This window comes from Nesoenas mayeri (genome assembly GCF_963082525.1).
Source record: "Nesoenas mayeri genome assembly, chromosome: 4".
Taxonomy (NCBI): domain Eukaryota; kingdom Metazoa; phylum Chordata; class Aves; order Columbiformes; family Columbidae; genus Nesoenas; species Nesoenas mayeri.
The window spans coordinates 70,315,416-70,341,582 of record NC_137540.1 but is presented as its reverse complement, the minus strand read 5'-3'; the positions used below and the strand labels follow the sequence as shown (position 1 = coordinate 70,341,582).

The 26,167-nt window shown below is 39.0% G+C and overlaps 1 protein-coding gene across 2 annotated transcripts in view; it reads left to right on the top strand.

The window, feature by feature from the left end:
- The window catches only part of UVSSA (UV stimulated scaffold protein A), a 57,547-nt gene that overhangs the window by 4,891 nt on the left and 26,489 nt on the right, over positions 1–26,167 (top strand). For both annotated transcript variants that reach the window (XM_080343413.1, XM_080343414.1), the window contains exons 3-7: positions 451–571; positions 1,716–2,135; positions 3,309–3,418; positions 4,011–4,139; positions 19,274–19,385. In XM_080343413.1, coding sequence (XP_080199539.1) covers positions 451–571; positions 1,716–2,135; positions 3,309–3,418; positions 4,011–4,139; positions 19,274–19,385 — 892 coding nt within the window. The remainder of the gene's footprint in view (positions 1–450; positions 572–1,715; positions 2,136–3,308; positions 3,419–4,010; positions 4,140–19,273; positions 19,386–26,167) is intronic.

Below are 26,167 nucleotides of genomic sequence, written 5' to 3'. Positions count from 1 at the left end.
TTGTGGTAATAATGCTTACAAAGTTTTGTTTACCAATAGCAGACCTAGTGTGGTGTTTTCATGTAGTTTGGATACTTACCCTGCGTAGTCTCTCCTTGCCCATTCCCCTTAAGCCCATGTCTCCGATGCTGTGACAAAGGTCTCCCAAAGCCTAGTTTATTCCTGCAATTTAGATGTGGAAATCTAAGCATTTTGTTTTTCTACCTTATGATTCCTTTCTGAAATCCATTGATTCTCAGCAGTCCCTTGTCAGTAGACGTAAAAACTCCGTTCGGAATTACTGTAGTTATTGATTCTAGGAGGAGAAGAGACAAAAGGAAGTACTGCTGAGCTTCTGGCTGATCGATGATGTTAGAGGATTTTTCACCACAGATAAGGATCTTAGGAAATGGATTTTTTTGTATGTTTTTTACGAGGAATGGTACACTTCTTTCTTCACTTTCTCCTTAGGTGGATTTTCAAGATGTGCATGCCAGAACCATGGCTGAAAGGAGGAGGGAAGAGGAGAAGCAAAAACGATTGGATAACATTTACAAAGAAAAAGCCAAAAGAGCTGAAAAAGAAATGGAAGGTGAGTTGCTTTGGTTCTTTTACTAGGGTTTTTTTGCTCATTTTTAAAGCAGCCTTTTTTGAAGGTTGAATAAAACAAATTCTGAGAGAATAGCTATCCAAATAATAGCTGACCACAGAGGGCAGGAGTACTACATTTGTTAGAGCTTGAGCCTGTGTCTTTCTCACTTGAAGAATATCAGGGGAAACAAGTGACAATCCCATAAGCTCAGGTGGTGTGAAGAGATTAAAAAAAAGACATCAGCAAGTGAAGGTTTGCTCTGTAATTCAGTGAAGTATGAATGTGTAACCTCAATCAAGCACATCGTGAGACTTTCTGGAGCTAGCAGCTGAATTTGTGTGTCATTGACTTGGCAGAGGCTTCTCAATACCTTGTTGGCTGATGACCTTAATTTTATTGTATATACAGTCAGCGTGTTGCAGGAGTATAGGCAATGGTCTGCGCAGAAATCTGCAGTGTAGGATATCTGTGAAAAGTATCATACTGCTGCTTAAATATCTGTCTAACTGGGGACTGAATCTCCAAGTGATACATCCATAGCAAACGTATTTCTGTAATACGAAAGAAGGGAGATACTATATTATGTTGCAGATACAAAGGGTTATTTAATTAAATTACTTTGGCATGCATAATGCTCAATCCAGTTGTGTCTGCATTTATTCTGCATGCTCAAAATGTTTTCATGTATGAGGGTGGAATTTTAAAGAGATTTAACCTTCTTAAAGTCACTTTTATTGGCAGCAGCTTTTTGAGCAATAGCATATATTCGTGGCTACACCTATCTACAACTATAACATTTGTGGCTGTTGAATGATTACCCACCAACTTAATGAGAGATATCCTCAGTGAACCTTGTTCTCCTTCAAAGTACTTGTGTCATCTCTGCCTAGTGACATTTTAAAGAGTATACGGAAAGGAGGGACAACAATTCTAAACTTCTTGCTCAGGAAATTCTAGATTTCCTGCGTAAGAAAAGTGGTTTTACTTTTATGTGGCAATTTCTGCAGCAGAGCGAGATCCTGATTGCTGGATAAATGGATTGGCCCTTTGGCAGTTGTGTGTGTTTTGCACGTCTGTGTCTGCTCTGGGGGCATTAGCATATTACAGTATTTAACAATGTTCTAAAACAATTGTGTCGTGACAGAAATGTCCCAAGACATTGCCGACACGCTGACAGAGATGGAAAACTGTTTGCAGCTTCTGATGCCAGATCCTTTTGACTTCACCGTGAATGACACGGAACTGGAACCCAATGAACAAATGTCTGCACTTCCCTCCTCCTCCTCCCAGGTGGAAGCTCACCAGTCCTGTTTTGGATGCATGGATGATGAACAGCCGTGCTGCAGCAAGGACGTTCTTTCTGTTTCTCAGTGTGTTAGAACTGATAAAAACAAAGACTTAGATGAGAAACAGGAGACACCTGAGCAAAAAGAATCAGATGGGGAGACATGCTCAGAAGTTCAATCTGGTGTCCCTGCTCCCATTGATGATGATTACCAGACTTTTGTTAGGAACCATGGGCTCATTTCACATAAGTATACTCTAGACCTTGAAATTTCCACAGGTACCAAAAATTTTTCCCATTTTTCACATATAAATGGAGATAGCCTTTGTCTGAAGTGCTTTACAGTTGTGTGGTTTGGGTTTTTTTCTATGAGTTAAATGCTGAGATTCCTGGACACCATTTTTATCCGGAGTTCCTAGACACCAGTTGGATTTATTTTGGAGCTCTTTGCTACTTCTGATTCATCTGGTAACCATTCTTAGGTTTGGGTGTCCTCGTGTGTGATTTATTAATTACCTTCTCAGACTGAATTTTTGTATTAGTTGTTGTAACCCCACTAAATCACTTCATAGTACCTATAGTGAGTTTCCTGCATTTAAAGAAAATCTGTTTACCATATATCATTGTCATACACTTCACTACTCACCTCTTCTCTATAAATCTGGGGTATAAGATGCTAATTTAAAGACCTCACAACTGAATGTTTCCTATGCTATTTTTTTTTCTCCTTACTACTGGCAGCTTTCAAGCCTTAGTAAGTAGTTTTGCTACAAAGTCTTAAGGATTATGATTATGCCTTTTTTTTATACAACTTTGCTAATGTGAGTTAACTCTATAAAAATTAAGATAATTTGTGTTTTGGTAGTCTAAGTGAAGCCTCTTAAATACTGTCCTAATGGAATTTCATGTGCAAACAACCACTGAGGCAACTACTTCTGTGCTTGCAGACAGTTGGAAATGTATCTGTATCATCATTATGAATGATGAATGGGTTAAAAAGTTCCATTTTTATTCGGGTAGCGGCATACTTGGTGGCTTTGACAATCAAGTCCCTGTTGCCACTGGGGCAGAGATTATTTTATATTGAATGTGCAGAAACTGGTACAATAAGGTCCAGTTCATATGAACTTAGAACAAGATATAGTGTAAATAGTAAGACTGCGCTTGTCTGTGGTTTATTTGGCAATTCCTTAGTTGTGAAGGCTTAACAACTCTTTCTGTCATCACTGAACTGAAAGCCTTTCATCTTTTCCTCTCGTTGTTTTGGATGTGTGAATAATGGTAGAATAATTAATACTGAACAGAGAAGCATTCTGATGTTTAACCCTCCCTGAAGCGATAAAATATTTTACAAGGGTTCATGTGCACTTCTTCTGCTTACCTTCTTTAGCTCATGTATTGAAAATCCTATAAACATCCTGCTCTAATTCATTTTTCCCCTGTTTTGAGCAGATATAAAAGTTGATGAGAATGAAGATAATACTGCCATAATAAACAATGTCACGGATGCTCACAAACTCCTCAGAAATAAGTTCTGGCCTTCTGTGCAGTCCTGGATTCAGGTGGGAAAAAGAACTTTTTGTTTAATAAAAAGATGGAGAAGCAAGGAGGAGGGTACAGTAAATCTTGAGGGAGAGAGAGCCAAAAGGGAAATTAAGGTTGAAGAAACATTGGTGCAAATAGAAGAGATTTCTATTTCAGTAGAGTTGAACAGAAGGAGAATGTAGGAGCTACAGAACTTGTTTGATGCCTCATCATTAAGTATGCTACATACAGTCATCCTTTTTTATTTTTAAAGCTATAATGGAGCTTCTTCACAAAGTAAAACACATCTTGTCTTTGTAAGACATGTCTGTATCAGAAAAACAATATGTCTTTCCTGTCAATTTCCTGCTCAAGAGCCTCCTGTATAGAATTTGGCCTATAGGACACTCTCAGGAGATGTTTATACCAACTCTTCATTCTTTGTTTTCAGTGGTTACTATTAGCTTTTATATTCTAGATAGGAAAAGATGTGCCTTCACTAATTGTTACTTATAAAATAAAGGCATTTGTGACAGTGTCGTTTCATTATTTGTGAAGCAAAACTGAATATGTTTTTTGGCTCAGATGTCTAGGAAAAAAGGGTAAGAATGTTGATTTCTTGCTTTGCAGTTATTTACCAGAGCAGGAATAAATGATGATCGGCTAAGATGTGCCATTGATCTCAAGAATAAATTGGAAACCGCTATGAAGAAATACAAGGACATGAACATTTCCTTTAAAGCGAGAAAAAGAAAAGTGGTGAGTTGCTTAAAATTCTGATTTGCCAGAGGGAACCATTAGTAATGCTTAGCTTGTACACAAAAATGCACTTTTTCATAAGCCTTAATTTGGGAATGTTCTCAACACAAGTTGTATTGAAAAGTGCACTAATTCCACTGGTTTGTAGTCTCACTCGAGGAAGTTGCAATAAAAACCTGCATGGAGTGCCAAGGGCCTGGCTGTTAGACAAAACCACCTCAAGCAGCGCTGTTGTCATTTACGATAGACAAGTGGTTCAGTTCCCATTTCATTTAGTTTCTTTGTGTGTAACACTGGTGTGTTCTTAGCTTCTTTCATGCATATTTCTCAGTAAACTCTGTATTACTCGTGTTCTACCATTTGCCAAAGTGCACTGGTGTCTCACAATTGAGGAAAGTAGTGTCTCTGCTTTGGAGAGATTGTAATGTGGTAGAGGATATCCTAAGAGAATTAGTTGTTATAGAAAGCTTTAAAGTGTCAAAATATTTTGTTACCTATGATGGTTTTTGTGAAATAGGGAGAATTTGTGAATAAACAGAGGCTGTAAGATCAAATCCTTTATTCGCATCCAAAAAGGAGACTATGGCTTGTTTATGTAGCCAAAAAGCAGAGCTGCATAACACTAATTTCTGTTGGCTATGACCAAATGAAATTACTTGACATGATAGTAAGTGTTTTGCATCAGGGTCCAGAGGAGGGTCTGGTTTATGACAGCATTGTAAGAATTTGATCCAGAGATTTTTGGACTAAATTGCAGTAGGCTCGTTTAGCCATGGCTGAGTGGTGTAGACTTTGCTTTCATTGTGCAAATGAAGCTTTATCAAGATTAATCTGGTTCATCATCTTAATACCTCCTGATGTACCACGCCAGTCAAAAGTGCCAACTCTGAATGAAAAGTACTGAAAGACTGTCTTGTCAGAGGGTTTTTTTTTCCTCCAGTGAAATATGTGTGTTACCTTTATGCAACCAGCTATGAAGGAATCCAGACATCTGCTGTCATTCCTGCCATTTGCTTGACAGGGCTTCATTTGCCGCACCTCTGCATGGAATATTGGTTGCTATATTTCTTGCAAGATATAAAAGACATTCAAGCCTTGATTTTCATGTGTGTGGATGTGTCTAAAGTGGTATTGTTACCACTTCTGGAGATTGATCAATGCTATCTATATAAGGTTTGAAAGCTAATAAATTCCAGTGTTAGAAGGAAATACGTAGCAGTGCTCATAAAGAATACTTTCAAAATGAAGCAGTACAGATTGAGGTATTAACTTAAGCATCGGAAACAATATATAATTATTCCTAGGGTTTTTCTCCAGTGTAAAATATCCAAATTTAGTGTTAGTGCTTAATTACATTGAATTTATAACCTAAACATAAAGAGCTTTGTGCTACAAAAGGAAACTGTATAAATTATCTTTTATTTCCTTGTCAAGTGACTTTGCTGAAATGTAGAAACACAGTAATATGAGAGCCTGATAGAACAAAATAAACAGCATCTCTTAGGCCATGATTATTAAATCCCCCTCTGTCAAATATTTACATGCCAACATATGAAACACTACGCAAAGCTCCTCTTTAATTCAGTATTGGTGCTTGTGTTATTTGCTGTTGCTTCTGTCTGTATATCTGTCTGTACATCCTCATGTCATTGGAGCTGTAGTTCTTGCCATGGCAGAATTTTGCTGTTTGTATGTGTAGATCCAAGAGAAGAAGCACTGATAGTCTGTTCTTCAGAGCCCCGGCTCATGGTGCCTTATGGGTGTTATTTGTTAGCACGTGGAGTCTGTACCTGCTCATCGGTAGAGATGAGCACAGCTGGAAATGCTCAGGAACATTTAGTAAGCAGAGAGAAAATGTGTGTAAATAAAGCATCTGAGTGCGGGGGGTCCCACATAAATTGTCTGGTTTGTAGTTGCTCTGTGACATCTCTACATTTGGATGTAATCGCAGTTCTTCTGGCAACTAGTGACTGCAATCCAAGGTACCTATATTGTTAGATGGGGAATGTAAAGGCAAGCTGTTTGTCTGCTTGCTCACTTCGAGTGGAATTGTGATTCTGCACCACGGACAAATCTGACTTTCAGGGGGAAAGTAGTTTTATTTTATCAGCAAATATAAAACAGAATGATAGGGACTTGGAATGTTGAGTGGGGATTCCTCAGACTTTCTGATTTTTCTTTGTTCTCCATGCTTCTGTGGTCTCTATTTTTAACTCTTTTCATCTCTTCTGTTCAGTGCTTTGTTTCTGTTCTGTCCAGAGACCAGGGAAGTAGAGGCTTTGCCCATCCTCAAATTGAGATCAAGAAAGTTGATTAAGTGAAGGATTTAGTGAGGGACAGTGAAACTGGAGATTTGTCACTCTGAATTCTACTATACATCTCAATCCTGCAGAGATTTAAATTGCCACTTAAAAGAGGGACAGTCCTGGAGTCCCTGACCATGGCCACGTGTCACTGGTACCCTTGTTGGGCTGAGCAGTTATACATGCACATGGCTGACATGCAAATACGGTGTATATATTTGGAGTAGTTATTGATGTTACGGTTCAATATGAATATACCAGCAATGTAGACTGGATGTAAATTATATTGGGAGGAAGAAGTTGGTGGTTTTCTGGCCTTCCTTTACAGACGAGTCGTTTGATTGGTGCAGGAAGGTGTCTGCTTTGGACAAGCCTCACTGTTACCTCTATGCTTCCCATTGTTTCTTGTGTCATTTTCCAGATCTCAGAGGAATAGTCTACAAGGTAGCATCCTTAGGCAATCAGAGCGTGTTGGAAAATAAGGACAAATTATTTCCTCTGAATTATTTTTTTTTATTTTACTACAAGAAGGACATTGAGGTGCTGGAGAGAGTTCAGAGAAGGGCAATGAAGCTGGTGAGGGGTCTGGAGCACAAGTGTGATGAGGAGCGGCTGAGGGAACTGGGGCTGTTCAGCCTGGAGAAAGGAGGCTGAGGGGAGACCTTATCGCTGTCTGCAACTGCCTGAAAGGAGGTTGGAGCATGGAGGGTGTTGGTCTCTTCTCCAAAGTAGCAATTGATAGGATAAGAGGAAATGGTGTCAAGTTGTGCCAGGGGAGGTTTAGATTGGATATTAGGAAACTTTTCTTCATTGGAGGGGTTGTCAGGCATTGGAACAGGCTGCCCAGGAAAGTGGTTGAGTCACCATTGCTAGGGGTGTTTAAAAGAGGTGTAGATGTGGTGCTTAGGGACATGGTTTAGCAGTGGACTTGGCAGTGTTAGGTTGATGGTTGGACTTGATGATCTTAAAGGTCTTTTCCAAAATAAATGATTCTATGATTTACTGAAAAACGTATAAGCCCCACTGCTTTGCAAACTACAGGGGAACTTTCTGTAGGTTACGGAACTGCTCTTATATGAAGTCACTTGAAAGAAAGCCCAGAACAGTGAAACACTTTGACTTAAAATAGTTTATACTGACATATGAGGTATAACCACCTCTCTTTTCTCCTCCATGATAGAAAAGCCTTAATTATAAGGACACCGTCATTTTTGCATAACACTTAAACCCTGCTGACACAATTTGGCTGTGGCACTGTTCTGCTCTTACTTCTCAGGAGCTGTGGGAGGGAAAAGGACGGCAAAGGTTGTCCTGTGACTGTCTGGAAACAAACCTCTTGCAGCAGATTTTATAAGTGTTCACATGAATACATCCCAGCTGCCTGTACTCTGTATTCCTTCTGCCTGTTGCTTTGCCCCAGCACATCAGGAGTCATCAAGACATTCCTTCCCAAGCTGTTATATTTCCAAAGAGGTGGCGGATGGACAAGAAATGACAGTTTTACTGTTTTGGTCAAAGGCAAATGAGGGGGGTTTTTGTGCTTACACAGCTTCACTATAGTTAAGCACTTGTTTGGGTTGTGAATTGGCTGTCACTTTCTGATAGGAAATATATTTTGAGAGTGTAAACAAGAGCTCTGAAATCCATTTTTCTGAGTTTTCATGAGTTTTAGCTGCATCTGGGGAAAGAAGGCAGAAGCTGTGAAAGGGTTTTTATGTCCCGGTACCTGGATAACCGGCCAAATCCCTGTTTTAATCCCGGCTCGGTGCCCGGTAGAGGGAGCGCACGCTGCATCCTCCACAAGGGCTCTGCACAAAGCGGCTCCTCAGCCTGTGCTCCAGGTAAACTCACCCACAGATGCTTCCCCTTCGCTCTTGATGCGATTTAGATGAGTTATTCCACAAGTGCAGTGGTAATTATTGCCTGAGATTGGTGTTTAAATAGAAATTCCTGTTTGCAGAGGCTTAATTCTTTTGTAGGAATAACTTTGCTTATGGCTGAAATGTTCCTTTAAAAATAATTTTTCCTAGTTAGAAATAGTTTCTTTTGTTAATGTCTTCCTTCTTTTCTTAAAACACTATACTTTCTTCTTTTATATCTAATTTGCAGCTGATTCAGTGCAAATGATCTTGTAATTTTGAAAGTTATGAGAGGACAAGTGTGTGCTGTATTTGAAATCATGCACGCTACCTTTCATTTACATCTTTTACATAAATCTGTTAGGATAATATTTGAAGTTCTTACGTTATTAATAGAAACATAGTTGAATAGCTACATTTTGCACACTGAGACTGTATTTATCTCTTATTGATTTACCTTTGGGAAGCTGTAAAAGCTTTACTACTCAAGCTGGCTGAAACTTGGGCAGGTAGAATCTCATAGGTGATCCGATGTGAGAAACATCCCACTCGTTTATGTGTCAGCAGAGTGATCGTTTAACAAACCCATGACATTTTCAAATTTCAAGTTACATTAATAACCAGGGATATATAGTTTTTCATTAACTGGCCGCATTACTTTTTGTTTCACCTTTTTTTATCTTCTGTCAAATCTAAGTGTGCGCCTCAATCTTGATTTATTCATGTACTTAATTTTATCCATGTGAAACATCTGGTTGAATTCAATAATGCCATTAATAATTAGATTTGGAGAAGGCCATCCTTGTGTCGTCCACAACCTGACCTGATCCCCAGACCTTACTGCAATATAAGTCAGATTTTTTTGGTTTGTTTCTGGAAGAATAACATCAGAACATTGTTACACATTATATTCACGAGTTAAATATTTGCTGGTCAAAATTTAGTCTTAAATAATTATAATACATATAAAGATGAAAATTTGAATGTGTCTTACATTTAATTGATTGTTCAAATTTTATTTATTAATTTAATATGTAATGAATTAAGCCAAGAGCTCTGCCATTTACTTGGCTGCAAGACTATTGCTGATTTTGTTTTGCTCCGGATACCTTCAACTACAACTTGACACTCTGTCACTGCTAATGAGTTATTTCTACCGAATCATTTAGTTGCTTTATAACCACTTCTTTTTAAAGTCTGTGTTTTAGGTAAATTAGTGCCTGCTTAAAAATAACCCAAACAAGTCACACTTGAATTTATTGTTTTATTATTTATTGACTTTATTGTTTTATCTTCTTTCCGTAACCATGGAGAAGCCAGTGCAGCCTTGTGCTTTCTGTAGCACTTCTTGTACTCATATCCTCCTTCTTTTCTTCATTTTAGAGATGTTGTTTGGGTCGGGGAGGGGGGCAAGTAGTTATCCTTAATGATCCCTCATGATGCCTAAACCCACATGTGCTAAAACACAGACAAATGCGCTAAAGAAATTGCCTTGTAAAAGAAACCTTTTTCCCAGGTGTTTCATGTTGACACTTGAGTAGTAACTTGATGTTGATTGTTAGTGTATCTTCTAAAACTTAAGAGAAACTTTGGAACAATTGATAATTAAATCAGCATTACGGCTGAAGATGGTTGTTATCAGATTGTGTGCATCATTAGCGTGTAATGCGTTCAGAGTAAATGAAGTTTAATAACGTTTGTATAGTCAAAGTAGTAACGTAAGCAACATTTAAAATTGCAGTTTTTCGTCTAGCTAATATTTATTGAAAAACCCAGGTCAACCATAACTGTAGAAGTAAACACAAAATATTAAAGAAGTGAGACAGATGCTTATGCTTCTTTGCTCCTCTCCCATTTTAACTGGCATATGATAATTATTTCTATCTGTAAAATGCCTATTTTGTAATCACTTTTCAATTAGAAGTTCTTTTCACATTTTAAGTGTTATCAGTATGTAGGATTGATATAAACCAAACCACTAAAATTAACCCTCAAAACAGCGCTGTCTTTTTAGTGTCTCATCTACTTGTGTGATTTGTGTGGGTGTGGTTTTTGCTTATTTGGGTTGGTTTGGGGTTTTTTGTTTTGTTTTTGGTTGTTATTGTTTTCTCCTGGCGCTGACTATTGCTGTTCTAATAGAGTGGAAAATAAAGCAGGATGTCTCCATCATCAAGTTAACCCTTCTGTTAAGTATTTAAGTTTTCCAGGCCGAAGGGTCATCTCCCTTGCTTCATCTATGAATATTGAGTAGTGTGTACTCTATAGGCAGTAGGTATAAATTTGCTTCCTGCTTTTCGTCCATCCATCCTATCCAGCAGTACATTGAAAGGAATATAATGTATTTGTGAGTTTTGCTAGAAGTGCACTGCTAAATGTGTATTTATGAAAATGGAAAAGGAGGAAAATTTTCCTGATTGGCACACACACTAATGCATTTAAATTTAGTTAATGCAAAAATATTAAATATATTAACATCTAATGATACTTTGTTCCCAAAATCCACAATCAGGAATATATGTAAGGTTGTGCATGTCTTGCACATGTCTTGCTGACTTGTTGCCTGTAGGTTTATTTAACTGAGATGTATATATATCTGTTAAAAATACAGCATCTAAAATATTTTTAACAAATGTGTAGTTGAGATTCATTCGCAAATGTGATAATCGAAGCAAACTGTGGTTTAGTAATGATTTTACGGTGTGTGTCTGTGCAGAATGTGTCATGAGAGGAGCACAGATACATTGGTGGTGGGTATGGAGTTTTAGTAGCATGAGTTTGGTCAGGTCTAAGCGATAGGTGGCAATCCATCAAATGCAGTAGGACTTTTTTGCACGAACGAGTGCTGATGGGAATATTGTTATATCGCATTTTAGATGAAAATCACATTTCCTAAAATTTCATAAAGCAAATGACTGGTAATGAGAATTCCAGCCCCTCTGCTCTGGGTATGTTACTGTCCGGTCATGGACTCTAAACGTGATTTCGCATCACTTGGCTTGTGGCTTTGCTGGCTTCATCACACCTTGGGCTTCAGACCTTTCCTTTTGTATTAAAATGAATGAAAAACTGGGAAGGCACTTCACAGAGCTTCCTTATTTATGGTTATCCATGAGTTAAGAAGAAACCAAGTTTGGTTTTCAAGCCACAGGTAACGTGTGCAACACTATTTTGTCCTTGGCTCGTCTCTACTTAAAATGATATAATCCATTCTACAATTCTTGAAACATTAAAAATTCTACGAGGTATTTCGTAGTGTATCACTTAGTTAACCAATCCACTTCTTAGCAAGCGGGTTTTCGAACCGGTTTTATTACTTCTGGGAGCTGAATAGGGAAGCAAGTTATGGATTTTGGTGGTGATTTTGTGCTGGGCTTAAAGATGGTTTAAGTGCAAACTGCATTGGAAAGGGCCAGTCCTGTCTCTGGTTTCTCCCCTGCTGGTTCCCAGTGCCTCCCTTGGCCTGGTGCTAGAGCTCCTGTTGTGGCAGAGACCTGAACTGACCGGAATCTAATCCAGAGATGATGATTTCTATAGCAGCATTAAGCCGAGATTGTGAGACCGTCCCTTTCAGTAGCTGAATAATCTCAGGTAATGCAGATCCAATTATGAAGGTCAATCTTTGCTTAATCAGAGGACTCAAATTGATGGAGGGATATGTGATTAGCTCATCTCCCAGTGTGAACGAAAAAACAGATAAAAAAATACTAAAAATACTGGTTTCATATATCTATATATAGATATATATATAGATATAGATATATATGGATATATATTTTTTTACTGAGTAATAAGAATGTAGTGCCTGAAGTTTGTACAGCAACTGCATGGGAGAAATACATTTCTGTACTCCTAAAATTAAGATGTAGCTTTTATTTTTGTGTAAATATTACACAGAAACATTTAAGGGACTAACACACACTACAGTGGCTTTTGATGATACAAATGAAATATAGGTATCAAATGTAGCTATTCATTTAAATTCCACTTAAATTTGAGAAGAAACTTCTTGTCAGTGAGGGTGCCAGAGCCTGGAACAGGCTGCCCAGGGAGGTTGTGGAGTCTCCTTCTCTGCAGACATTCAAACCCACCTGGATATATTCCTGTGTAACCTCATCTGGGTGTTCCTGCTCCGGCGGGGGTATTGGACTGGATGAGCTTTTGAGGTCCCTTCCAATCCCTGACATTCTGTGATTCTGTGATTAATAGTAACCCAGAATGATACAGGTTTTGTGCAGCATGCCTGCTCCGAGCTCTGTTTAACATGCAGTGGAATGGAGAAGGCTTTGGTGTAAGTCCTGAATAAACCTCAAGCTTGCACCGCCAGGACTGTGACAATACTCATGAGTATTGTACATTGCTTTAAAGACAAATTGGTTCATTGGATACTTTATATAACTAAAGCAATTTGGAGCAAGGTGCACTGGTTCTCCAGCACTGTACTTAGGCTGAGTAGTGGGCTGGAACCCTTTAAGCATTTTTACTAACTTCTGGAGATCACAAAATAGCGTGAAAACTGCACTGCTAAATAACAGTCAGACTGGCTGGGTAGCTTATGTGCTGTTGAGCAACTACCAGCAGAATGAGTGTGATACTTTCACTGGTAAATGTAAAATGTGATTTGCCCGGATGACGTATCTAATTTGCAGTCATCTAAGTTTGAATTTATGCTCAAATGACGGAGCAAAGGGGAGGGAGTTTGTGTGGGAGGTCCCTATAAATAAAGCTCTTTTAGTAGTTTGTTTTCCTTGTGTTGCACTCAGGAAAGCTCAGGCACGGTTCTGAAATCTGTGAAAATACCGGTATTTATTTCCTCTGCATTCTGTGTTGGTTAATATAAAAGAATGGAAAAGCAGGGACTTGTAGGTGTATCTTACATGCAAGATACACTCTTCGACTATTCAGTTTCTGTTACTGGCACTGAAGAGATGATTTTTACCCAGTCCATGTTTGCTTGCATGGAATATTCCCAAATTTCATTGAAGATGACTGAAGCATGTTTTATGTTGTGGTGGAGTAAAATAAATGTATTTGCTTAAGGTTGCCCCTTTAACCAGGTTCTGTGGCAATAAATATTCTGGCTCCCTCACCAAAATCTTCTGCCTCTAGAAAAATATTTAGTTGGCTTTGAGTAGATGCACATGAGATATTGGCATGGTGGAATAATTTGCAAGATCTTCCAGTGAGGTTATTAGCATATAAATAGCAGATGCAATGACGACCATCACAGCTGAGTACATTTAATTTTTAGTTTATAAGATAGAATGGGTTTTTAAATGCATAGCCATCAAGCCTGCTGAAAGACAAATGAAGTTTAGAGTTCACTTGTCTGAGGATGCCTTACATCATTTTTTTTTTTAAAAAAAAGGGAAACAGACACACATAAAACTGAACAAAAGGGATTTCTTGGGTGAAAAGTAATTTAGATTGCAAACCAAGTTAATTAGACCATGCAAAATTTATTTAATGGTCCCAGCTGTAGTTTGCGAGTGGTGTTTTAGTGAGTAGATGTGACTTCTTCACATGCTATCTTTTCTTTTCCTTCTTTTTCTAAAATAATTAGTAGACACCGTACATCTAGTCCTATAAACTGATTGCCTTGTATTTTTCATTTTATTGCTTGCTTTAATTATGATTGCAGAGACTCACGTTTTTAAATCTCCTTAACAGAATGTAACAAGCAATTTGTACAAAACTGGGAAAAGGACCAAAGGCTTTTCTTTACATCTTTCCAAGTGTTCTGCGGTGGGCGAAGGGGCTTTTTGCATTTATTGCTGGCTGGAATGGATGAACACGGCATTGAACCGGAGCTGTGCTTGCACTGAGCTTCGCCAACAGCTGGAGGCTCTTGGAGTGTTGACTTTAAAGTAAAAGATAAAAATTCCATTTCTAGTGGCATCCAGTGTTTGTTTTCAGTATTTTTAAGAAGATGGAGAAGGAAACATCCGGGTTTTTTTCCAGTTTTATTTTTAGTGAGTTATTGAGTAACCGGTTTGATTGTACTTGTCTAACTGGAAAAGTCAGCACTGTTTTAAGTTTTTAACAAAGATTAGGGGATTAGACGAGACATTGTTCTAACTCTGATTACAATGAGAATTATGCATGTATATTTTCTGTCCTTTTTGGGTTTTTAACTGTGTTGTCATATGGAGAGAAGTTCAGCCCAAGAATCTGGAAATTGCCTATTTAAGTCCCATTTCCTTTAACAGGGAGATATCTAGTCAGGAATAATATAATAAAAAAAAAACCAAAACACATAGTTTTGCAAAAGCATTCCTTTAAATAAATGGATAAATAAATAAAGGTCAGCATTACAGAACAGATTAACACTCAACAGAAAAACATCCCTTCTCCTTGCAGCTCGAGGAGCGGTGATGGTGCGAGGAGCCTCTGAGGGACGTCTGGGGATCTGGTCTCCTTCAGGTGGCCCGTCCTCTAGTGAAGCTGAGAGGGGATCTCATCAATGTTCATAAATATCTCCAGGGTGGGTGTCAAGAGGATGGGCCAGACTCCTTTCAGTGGTGCCCAATGGTAGGATGAGGGGCAGTGGGCACAGACTGAAGCACAGGAGGTTCCATCTGAATATGAGGAGGAACTTCTTTACTCTGAGGTGCCAGAGCCCTGGACCAGGCTGCCCAGAGAGGCTGTGGAGTCTCCTTCTATGGAGACATTCAAGCCCACCTGGACACATTCCTGTGTGATCTGCTCTGGTGAACCTGCTTTAGCAGGTGGGTTTGACTGGATGATCTCCAGAGGTCCCTTCAACCCCAGCCAGCCTGGGATTCTGTGACCGAGAAGGTCATTCAACCTTTGGTTCTGACAAGACTGCAAATGACATTAGTGACTTTCCTCATATTACCTGGTAATTAGAATGGATTTGAGAATGAGACCTTTTCCCCCACATTCTTTGACAGGTTATTGAAAAACAAGCAGTTGTGTGACTACTTATCTGGGAGGTATTTAATTCCGTACACTACAAGAAAAGCTTTATGTTGTAGTATTTATCACCTGAGCTTATACTTTACCTCCCTTCGGATATGGCACACTAGAAATGCCATATTGCTTGTTTTTATCATAGCCTTGTTTTTCTTGTTTGCAAGTACATAACCACTCATTCCTAAAGGATTATAATTTATTAATTCTGCCACTCAATATGTTGTCTAAAGTATTTATTTGTTCTGATTTAAGTATGGATTTTGTTTTTCAATTGACTGAAAAAGTTTATCTGTAGGGGAAAAGTAGATAATAGGTGGCTGAACTTTCATACTTGATCTGTTGAGCTTGCTTTGGAGCTTTGAAAAGTGGAATTAAAATATAAAAAGGATACTTCTGTGATTAATAATGTTGCACATGCATTCTCCTCCTTTCTCTAAAAAGGGAATGGAACAAAACAGCATAAATGGGGCGGTTCTGATGAGGTACCACTGGAGTGAAGTAGATTGAAATACAACTACCCAGCACTACCAGGCATGAATTTCCACCAGTGATGACTTCAATATTTTAAAGTAAAAAGATAAATAACTTATATTTTTAAAGATTATATAAAAATAAAGACTTTATGTCTGTTAGAAGGGAAAAGGGGGCTTAATTCCTTATAGTTAGCTAAGCAGTTAATTTTTTTTTTTTACAGGAAATCTAAATTTAATAGAAGCCCCTAGGGAAATTCAAGGGTGTGAACAATAAGCATAATATTTTATGAAAATGACCCTCATATTTAAAATCTGGCATTATATGTTATGCATTGTAGCACCAAGTCCACATCTACCTTTTAGAAAATTAAAACACATAAATTCTGTTTAGTGTTTGATATGCACTGCACTAGCTGAAAGCCATAATGCCCCTAAAACCTTGGGTTGCTTTTCACCTTTCATAAATTCCTGGGTAGATTCTATACAAAAAATAATTTTCAGCTCCGTGGCTCATTGTTATTCAAAGTTGATTGATCGTCGTCATTTACTCAGTGAGGAAGTTAAGTGCTCCTGTCATTTCCGAAGAGTATAATTGGGACGTTTCACAGGTCAGCGGTAGTGACAGGTTTCCCTTTTGATTAGTGTTAGACTGATAACAAAAATTACAGTTTCCTATGATTAATGTTTTCTATAGTACTTGAATGCACAGTTCATGGATTGTACCTAAACAAAGTGAATTTGCATCTGATTACGCCTCTTCCCCGTCAGGCTTTAAAGTTTGAGACCATGCAGGTGAAGCAGCAAAGTTGCTTTTAATGCAGTTTTCAAGTTGAAGATTAGTGAAGCCAATTGAAATTTAGGATAATAATGTACAGGGAGCTACGTGCCTCCAACAGCATGTGGACAAATTGAGAAATTTCCATTAAAGATAGTACTCTTCTGAATACTTTCTAGTCCTCTCAGATATGCCATGCATGTGTGTACTTGTATTAAAGCCACGGAGATTTTAGGTGTAATCTGGTAAATGATCAGTCTGAACTGAGTTATCTTTCTCTTCCTAGTTAGACATTAGTTCTCAATTCCTAAACCTGTTGCTGTTTTATTTGTTTGCAGACTATTTCTGAGTAAAATGTGTGGAAATACACTGAATGTGTTTTCTCTGCTGTATAAGGCAAAAGTTAGTCAGCTTTTACATTATGGCACAAAGTTCTAGACTAAGATCATCCATGGCAAGTTCTAGTTTGGTAAAATCTTCTGTTAATAGGTGAATGAGAAGTGGAAACTGAGTGTGGAAAGTACAGCATTGCCCTACTTCAAGCTCGAGAAATAATGTTGGATGTTATTTCCAAACTTAATTAAATTGCCCCTAACAGATAAAAAAGGGATGATAACCCCAGCAGGATTTTGAAACAAAAATACAAGCAAACTTCTGCTCAACCTCTCACCCTCTTCTATTGTGCAAAACCTGATGACTTTTTCTTTCTAAAAACCATCAGGAAGGTCTGAAAGTTGCAGTTTGACACAGATTTGCTTCTTCCACGTCTGGTGACTTTGCAAGTTTGCGATCAGTGGTGAATGTTTGCCCGTTTCTTTGCATTAGAACTGCTTTGGTTTCTGCTGAGGTCAAGTTCTTCTGTTGTGGCCGTGCCAGGTGGGGGCCTGAGTTTCTTCTTTCTTGTAGATGAGAAGTGATTGAGGTGGGAAACAAAAAGCAAACGAAGGGGGCGGGATCCTCAGCACAGCCTGAAACTGGGCAGCTCTGGAGGTACCAGTAATTGAGCTGAAGAGACCACATTGTGGTTGTTACCGATCACTGGCAGCAGGGTACTTTCAAACACAATTATGGTGAGACTTTATTTTAAAACAAAGGCTAATTAGGTGTTCTCTGATAAGAATGCAGTAGTAAATATATTCTTTAGGACAGTAAATATATATATTTTTTTTGCCACTGGAACTGCAGCTTTCTTAAATCACAGTCCTTTTGTAAACAAAGGGAAGAACTGTACTGCTAACTTGCACCATCCATTCATTAAATGTTAATGTGTATCAGTATGTGTATTAATATCAATTATTGTTCTTTATTAGAAAGTAGTTCAGTCCAGTTTGCAAGTAATACTGACCAAAAAGAAGTGCCGATTTATTTTTCTTTTAATTATTTAGTTTCCATTTTTAACTACATTCAGTAAACCAAGATTGGTTTCTAGGTTTTTTGGCTTCAGAGTGTATGGATGATTTAAAGGAACTCAGCTGTCACACACGATTAGAGTTGTGAATTAAATTGGGAAAATTTTGCTGCAGGCTAAACCTGCATTATCCTCCGGTGCTTGTAACAATGAGTAGTTGATATGAATATCAACGTACGTCAGGTGCACTAAGAGGAGTAAAGAACACTGCTGAAAATAATAATGATCCCATTCCTTATCTGTTGCTTTGGCTTCTGCAATGAAGTTGAAAAAAGTGATAGCCTGTGGGAAGGTTGGTTTTGCTGGATACCCCTTATTATTTCCTAGACTTGTAAAAGCGCATGGCAAGTATACAATAATGTGCTAATTATGTTGGTGCTAAGAATTAGGTGACTCTCAAGGTGGGCAAAGGAAATAGAGCATAAAAGCTCCATCATTGCCACCTTTCTAGGGTAGTTGGCTTTTAAAGTTCTGATAGTACAGGCCAGGTCTGAGGTGGCACAGATTTGTTTAGCTCATGTGTAGTATAGATGAAAAACTCATTTCCAGGTATGAAACAAGCTTAGAAATAAAAATGTAGAGACCTGCTGGCACATATCCAGTACTAGCTAGATGGAACGGTATATAGGAAGCCACTTATATGAATGAATTATTCTATTTTTCAGCTGTTCATAAATATTCAGTTTCAGGCTGCAATATAGACCAAGTGCATGTTTTAAAAAATCCCATTGTGTTGGTCTTGACCATAGTGTGCACAGTCTAATCGTGTGAACAGTTAGAATATACCAAATTAGTTATTAAATGAGTGTATCGAATTATTTAGTGCTGTTGTGAAGGAACACAGTGAAACTCTGTAGTATAAAGGTCTGAATAGTCTTACTTTGGTCAATATTACCTTGCCAGTCCATCCGCTTCCCCTCCTGTTTGCCCGCTCTGCTTTTGAGCTCTTAAACAGTTTGATACTATTTACCATGCCATAGACTATTTGGGTGCAGCTAAATGAGTAATTTCAACCAAAGGATAAGAGATAAGGCTATAATTTGCTCATCAAGCCAAAATCTTGGTGTTGTTTTAAGACTTTTTTTGGTCTCATTTTATAGTTTTACACTTTCTCGAACTTCACCAACTGTATGTGTTCTAATGGATAAAAGGGGCTTTAAGGAAGCCCTTAGGATAGAGCATGGCTTTAGAGATAAAATGTTAAGCAAAGGCCTAATCTTAGATAAAGATTAAATACATAATTAGGGGAATACTTTTGACATAGAGCGGTCTCAGCAGGGCTATCAGGATGTCTGCAAAATATTTTCAATGTGAAGGGAAATGAAAAGAGGTCTCTACATGAAAAAAAAAAATAAACCCAAACCAACCAAAATATCTCTGTAGATGAAAGCCTCGGATGACGATGACGACGATGAGGATGAAGATGAATTTGTGGAGGTCCCTGAGAAGGAAGGTTATGAGCCCCACATTCCAGACCACCTGCGTAAGGAATATGGTGAGTTTGCCCAGCTGTGACAAGCTTTATCCCTGCATGTTACTGCTGCAGTAAAGTAAATAAACAGCCATTCTGAAGTAATAAAGTGATCAGCGGTGTGGGTAATCTCTGACTGCTACGGGGAAGTCATTACATAGATCCGGGAGCAGCGATTGGCTCCAGATAAATAAATACTTTCTAGGAGCAAGAGCGACTGGGACGAGAAGCTTATTTCATTCCATCATGTTCCACTGGAGTTCAGAGCCAGAAGCAGCACCGTGTATGCTCCTAAGTGTGCAAAACACATACTGGGAGTGAAGAGATTGCAGAGTAAAGCTGTAAATGAGCCTGAATATTAGAAATATTGGCAACAGTCTGGTGAAAGGGGGTAAAGTTTTGTACCATCACCTGCATTAATAGCAGCTGGAGATGGACAGCCACCTCCTTACATAGGGTGGCCAATTTATAGCTCAGAAGGATGACTTTTTGTTTGCTTGCTTGTTTGGTTTTCTTCATTGGGTGTTGCTAACACAAGATGTTAAGCAGAGGTCAGCGTTCAAGTGCAGAATTATAGCCACTGAGCACATACCAGATGACAAAGTACAGTCTTGGTCTTGCCTTCTTTTAATGCATTTTAAAGGCTACTTAAACAATAAATATATACTTGTAATGTGTTTTTGTGAGATTGAGAGAGGAGTTCCTGAGGAAGGTTCATCTCAAATAATTAAATTTCAGCACGTTATTCCTTGTCCTTTGTACATCTGGCTTATTAAGTGTCTGCAGCTTTGCCTCTGTGAAGCATTGTGTATTTTAAGATTCGGAAGGTTTCAGTATGTTGTAGAAGAGAGGGTAGCTGCCATCACAGAATTAAAAACTTTGGACGCTGTAGTAAGTTTCTTGCTCCTACATTTCTCCATGAGTATTTGGGTAAGACTGGTGCCATGTTTTGCCTTTTTCAATCCTGCTCGTGCTTATTTTTAACTTCAGTTTGCATCCTAAAAGTCACGCTGCAGCTGTTACCTGTATAAGTCAAATCTGTCTTTTTGCTGAAACAAGTGGATGTGCCTGTGTAAACTCAAAATGATGTAACACAAAGGACCTTTTTACTGTTTTCTGCCATCAAATTTGGCTACAGACAGTGGAAGGTGATCAGTAGTGATAACCTGTAGTGGCCGGGGTCAGCTCAAGGATGTCTCCAGGTGTGAAGTCCTGCTGTGCCTCAATCATAGGAGAGTTTGGGTTGGACAGGACTGTCAAAGCTCCCCCAGTGCCACCCCTGCCATGAGCAGGAACATCTTCACCAGCTCAGGTTGCTCAGAGCCCCGTCCAGCCTGGCCTGGGATGTCTCCAGGGATGGAGCATCCACCACCTCTCTGGGCAACCTGGGCCAGGGTTTTACCACTGTAAAACCACCCTCATGTCTAACCTGAATCTCCCCTCTTTCCATTTAAAACCACCACCCCTTGTCCCATCACAACAGGCACTGCTAAAAAGTTCGTCCCCATCTTTCTTATCAGCCCATTTTAAGCACTGAAAGGCCACAGTGAGGTCTCCCTGGAGCCTTCTCTTCTCCAGACTGAACACCCCAACTCTCTCAGCCTGTCCTCCCAGCAGAGCTGTTCCAGCCTCTGATCATTTCTGTGGCCTCCTCTGGCTCATCCCCAACAGGTCCATGTGTGTCCTGCACTGAGGGCTCCAGACACAGCTCTCCAAGTGGGACCTCACCGGTGCATCTACCCCACCTAGACGTAACCTCCCAGGACCCCTGGGATGGAAGCCTGCACTCTATCTGTATATCTGTGTTTCCCACCTGAGGACTTGCAGTAAGTCCAACTGGCTGCTTTCAGGTTGTGTGAAGGAGTTAGATGTCTCTGTTCCTCTGTGTCTTTAAAAAATGTGGAAATTAGCAACTATATAGAGGACTGAGCTGAGACTAGTGCCTTGGTGAGCAGGTAGCTGCAACATGGTTTGACATGACCCTTAGCATGTGGTGCTTGTGACTGTCTATAGGTGCTTATTTAGTCCCAACCAAGAGCTGGGGGAGATGAAGTAGAACTGGGAGTATTGAGGCAGTGAAATGTGAAGTGTTAGACAAGAGCATGGGACAGTGGTGAAGGGCTGTAGGATGCAAACCGAGGAACTTGGCAGCTTTTTCTTTATTCATTAAAAAAACCAAGTTATACGGGTATAATTTTATCAAAATATATGTTGGCTATCCCAACTACCTCAGTTGAAATACTGAATAAGTTCTAATTACTGCTAACAGTGGGACTTTCAAACAAGGAATGTAATGGAGTAGAGGGTTATCAGCCTTCCAGAAAGTTGTGAAAAGCTTCTTATGTATACATGGCTAATGGAAGAATCCAAAAATTGGTAGTGATAATAAATGAAGGAGCATATAAGGTTAGTTATTACATAGCTGTGGTGGTTCTTTGGGGTTTTTCCTTCCTTTGACAGTATTTCTTGTGTCAAAACTGGTGTTTCCCTCACAATTTCAGGCACTGGAACTTGTTTTTCCTGTCTTTAACAGCAGCCTGATGAATCCTAACATGCAAACGTTCTGTTTATACTTGTCAGCTTCCACTGGAAGTGGAATGTGCTCATCTCTTGCCTCTTTCCCTCCCATCATCCTCATGGACACATGTTATTTTAAAAAATAATGCAATACAAAGGGTAGTAAGATGCTTTAACACAATACTTCACTGCTATTGGAATTCCTCCTCATGAAAAAGGATAAAAGAACAATCCTACTATCTGCTCAAGGATATTTTAAAAACCTATATAAAATGGATTAAGAAATTCCCAATTTGTATTTAAACTATCACTGATAGGAAAAATACATCATAGTGAAGAAGCCAATCAATTGGAAAACAAAACCTCTCATTTTGTATACATGTAGTTATGTAGGAGCTGATGGCCACACTTGACTGTTCTTTATCTGATGTGTTTGTTAAAAATAGTGTTTTGAAAGAAATGAATCGTTCTCGATGCTCCTGAAGTCATTCAGCTTTTCTCGCTGCTATTAAAAGTTATTATGGAAACTCACAGTTCAGGAAAGAGTCTGAAAAGAATACAGGTAATCTTTTAAGCGTGTGCTTAAAAGCACATAGCAGCACGTTGTCATCAGGACCTGGCTGTGTTAGGAGCCACGTCTCTGATTAAAGATGGTTCTTTATTCCATGTGCAAGTGCAGTTACCATAGCAGTGACTTTAGCTTTATCTTCATATAATCCAGGTGGGGTTTTGCTACATTTATTTAGATCATGAGAGATAAGAAAATGGAAGTCTGTGCAAGTGGAATGTTCTAACTGGAACATTAAACCTTCTGTTGAAAAGAAAATCTCAGTGTTACATAGAAGGTGTGAGCAGTTGAAAGTTGTTTTTCCTTGTGTTGTTACTTTTCCTGAACAAACCAGGAAAAGTGAACAGCTGCTCACATCAGCTTTTTATATTAAACAAGAAGACAAGGTTGTAAAACACAACTGTGGAGATGGATTGAAATGTGACATTTAAATTATTGCTTTAAAAGTCACTTTATTCTCTTTGGCTTCTCTTAGGAAAATGAAAGTATCCTACGAACAAGGTAAATTTCAGGTTGAGATGCTATTTCTGATAATGCAAAAGTGTATTTGTGGTTCTCCTGAGATCTGAAAAGTTTGTGAAAAATGAAAAGAAATTTAGAGACGGGGGAAGTTTTGTGTGCCTAAGTATATAGACATATGCAATTGTATTGTCTGTGTGTATCTGTAATTGATGATGATGATCTCAAAATTGATGGTGATATTTAATATACAAGATGAACTGAGCATGGGTACAGTTTGGGTGGAGGGAGAATTAAACAAGTCAATTTGAATCTCCATGTATAAGATGAAATGTGAATTTGTTAAAAGAATTTAGGTGATTAGATAACTGAAGTGTGAAGATATAACCCATTAGGGGTGTCATGCCAAATTAGCATTACCAGACTTTTAACGACCTCCCATTTGTATAATCCTTATTTACACGTGCACCTGCTGTCTGCAGCAGACAGGGCCCAGCCATCCCGCGGCACCACAGAGCCCTTTTCAATACATCGTGTTGCTGAAAAAGAAACAGTGCTGTGGAAATAATTGTCACAGGCTTTCTCTGGTTCTCAGTGCTCTGTGCCGACATTGCTGCTCTCTATTGAAGAGTAACTTGCCCATGGCTGGCGTTGCTAACCCCTTAAAAACTAAGGTATTATTCATTTAAAAGAAAGCTTTAGGGAGAGGGAAAATCTTGTTTCTACCTGAGATTTCCCGCATTCCAGCCTTTGGTGGTTGCATTGGCTTAAAGCCTTAAGGTGGGTAAGGTGATGGATGCAACTGTGACTTCGTTCTCGTGCCACAGGCAGAATTTGGTGCTGATGCTGGGGTCAGAGATTCTTTCCTACCCTTGGTGGTCTTGGCATGGCTTGCAGCCGAGCTCTGAACCACACGGTAATAATCCATTTTGAGACGTGCCTTTCCCTGTAAAACTCGAACCATTCGCAGATCTGGTTCAAAGCACCCACCTCCAGCAGCTCTTGTCTACTAATGGGTTTTCCCAGTTCGTAATTCTTGTGTCTCAGTGCATTCATGAGCTTACTGATGCGATAATGCTTGGAGGTGCCACTGCCACTTCGCAAGTGGTGACATGCGAAAGCCATCTGACTGGGAGTATTAGCATGGAAGCGGTCTACTGGTTATTGAGCTTCATCCTTATCCGAAATTATACGAGAAATGACTTTGCAGTTAAGAACAGAAACCATTGTTTCAAATCTAGTTAATAAATACTTCTCGTGTGTTTGAGCCTTAAGCCAAAATGTTTTAGGTCCCTGATAGCAACTTCAGGTGTTCACATTGCATCTTACAGCCTGCTTGGGATTTCTTTTGTATCTGGATCAAAGCTGCAGTTCTAAAATCCCAAGGGTTAGTTCTGCCCATTTCAGAAACTCTTCCCTCTTCCCATCACAGAGTGGTGTATCTTTGTGGGTTAAATGTCCCTGCACGGCCTTTCCTAATATGATGGTGTCTGGGTCGTGACTCTTCTATGTGTTAAATAGTTGGGTTTGTTTGGTTTGATTTTTTTAGTATGACATCTGATAGCAACATAGGAAAGAAGCCTTATACCCCAGTTGAACAAATCAGATGTACAAAACCAGACTATTTCCTTAGTAGAGAAGTCTCCACCTGTTGTTTTTGTTTTGTTTTTTTATATAGAATTAGGAGTGCTTGGGACCACACAAGCTATTCTAGTGCAGCTCTCACTGAGCATTTTAGAAACATGAATAAACTTGCTACTGCAACCATTAATTAAAGGTGCAGAGGATTTATAGCTTTTGCTTTTTCTCCGAACATTAAAAAGCCTGTATTAGAAATAACAATAATATACTGCATAGACTAATGCGTGATTGAATTTTCAGATTTGAAGCAGTAAATTCATGCATTTCCGGGCATCTATTCAGAAAATTGCACTTTTTTGTATTGACTAAGAGTCTCTATTCTGTACCTAAGCAGCAGACCTCCATGCATGTTGTTTTTAAAAGCTTTATTTTCCTGACTGGCATCCATCAAGACATGCAGAGGACACAATGATTAGAAGCAAAACTGCCTCAGAAACGTGGAATACAATGGAATCATCATTACAGATTTAAAAAATAGGAAAACTAGCTACGAATTTGTTGGAGCCTGATTCTTCTTTTGCCTACAGAAAACATTTTCTAAATGCTTTTGAATGTTTTTGTTTGTGTAGTCAAGTGCTGAGGTTTCACCTTTGTCACAGCAAGAAGAGCGGTGATGGATTTGCGTGTTCTCTGGGCATGTGTGTTGCTGTATCTTCGCTGGGCCACCTCTTTCTTAGCTCTATTTATCTCCTTGGTTTTTGATGTAGGATGTAGGAAACCAGCAGTTTTAGTTACTGCGTACAATAGTAATGTGCTCTTTTATCCTCCATCTAAATGAAGTTTCTCCCATAAAGAGATTGCTTTGCTGTTGTGTAGAACAGATTTAAAGCTAAAGATGACAAAAAGAGCCTGTATGCAAGTGTTGATAAGGTGAAATAGAAACCACTTATTTTGACCTGTGAAGAAACCGTGGCTTCCATACTGGTCTTTTTTCCTTCATGGGAGCATGTACCAGATTTGGTTGTTATAGAATGATTATCTGTTGATTTTACAGTAGGTTCTCCTCTGTTCTGTGGGGGTTTTATGGTTTTGTGGTTTCTTTATTTGTTTTTTTTGTGCTTTTTGTTTGGTGTGGTTTTGGTTGTTTGTTGTGGGTTTTTTTGTTTGTTTTTTATTTGTACACGTGAAAGTTTTCTGGAAGCCACATAGAAAAAGCACAAATCTGAAGTGTTGAGTTAACATCCCTCAGTACAATATTTAAACATCCCTGAACTACTCAGTGAGTTGGTTTCAATGCTTATTAGTCTATAAGGAAAATACTTTTTAGTTTTCTGTTATTAGGATTGATTAGGGTTCCCTACCAGTAGACATCTCTGAAAAACTTACTAGAAGTCACAGAATCACAGAATGTCAGAGATTGGAAGGGACCTCAAAAGCTCATCCAGTCCAATCCCCCCATGGAGCAGGAACACCCAGATGAGGTTACACAGGAAGGTGTCCAGGTGGGTTTGAATGTCTGCAGAGAAGGAGACTCTACAACCCCCTGAGCAGCCTGGTCCAGGCTCTGGCACCCTCACTGAGAAGAAGTTTCTTCTCAAATTTAAATGGAACCTCCTGTGTTCCAGTTTGAACCCATTGCCCCTTGTCCTGTCATTGGTTGTCACTGAGAAGAGCCTGGCTC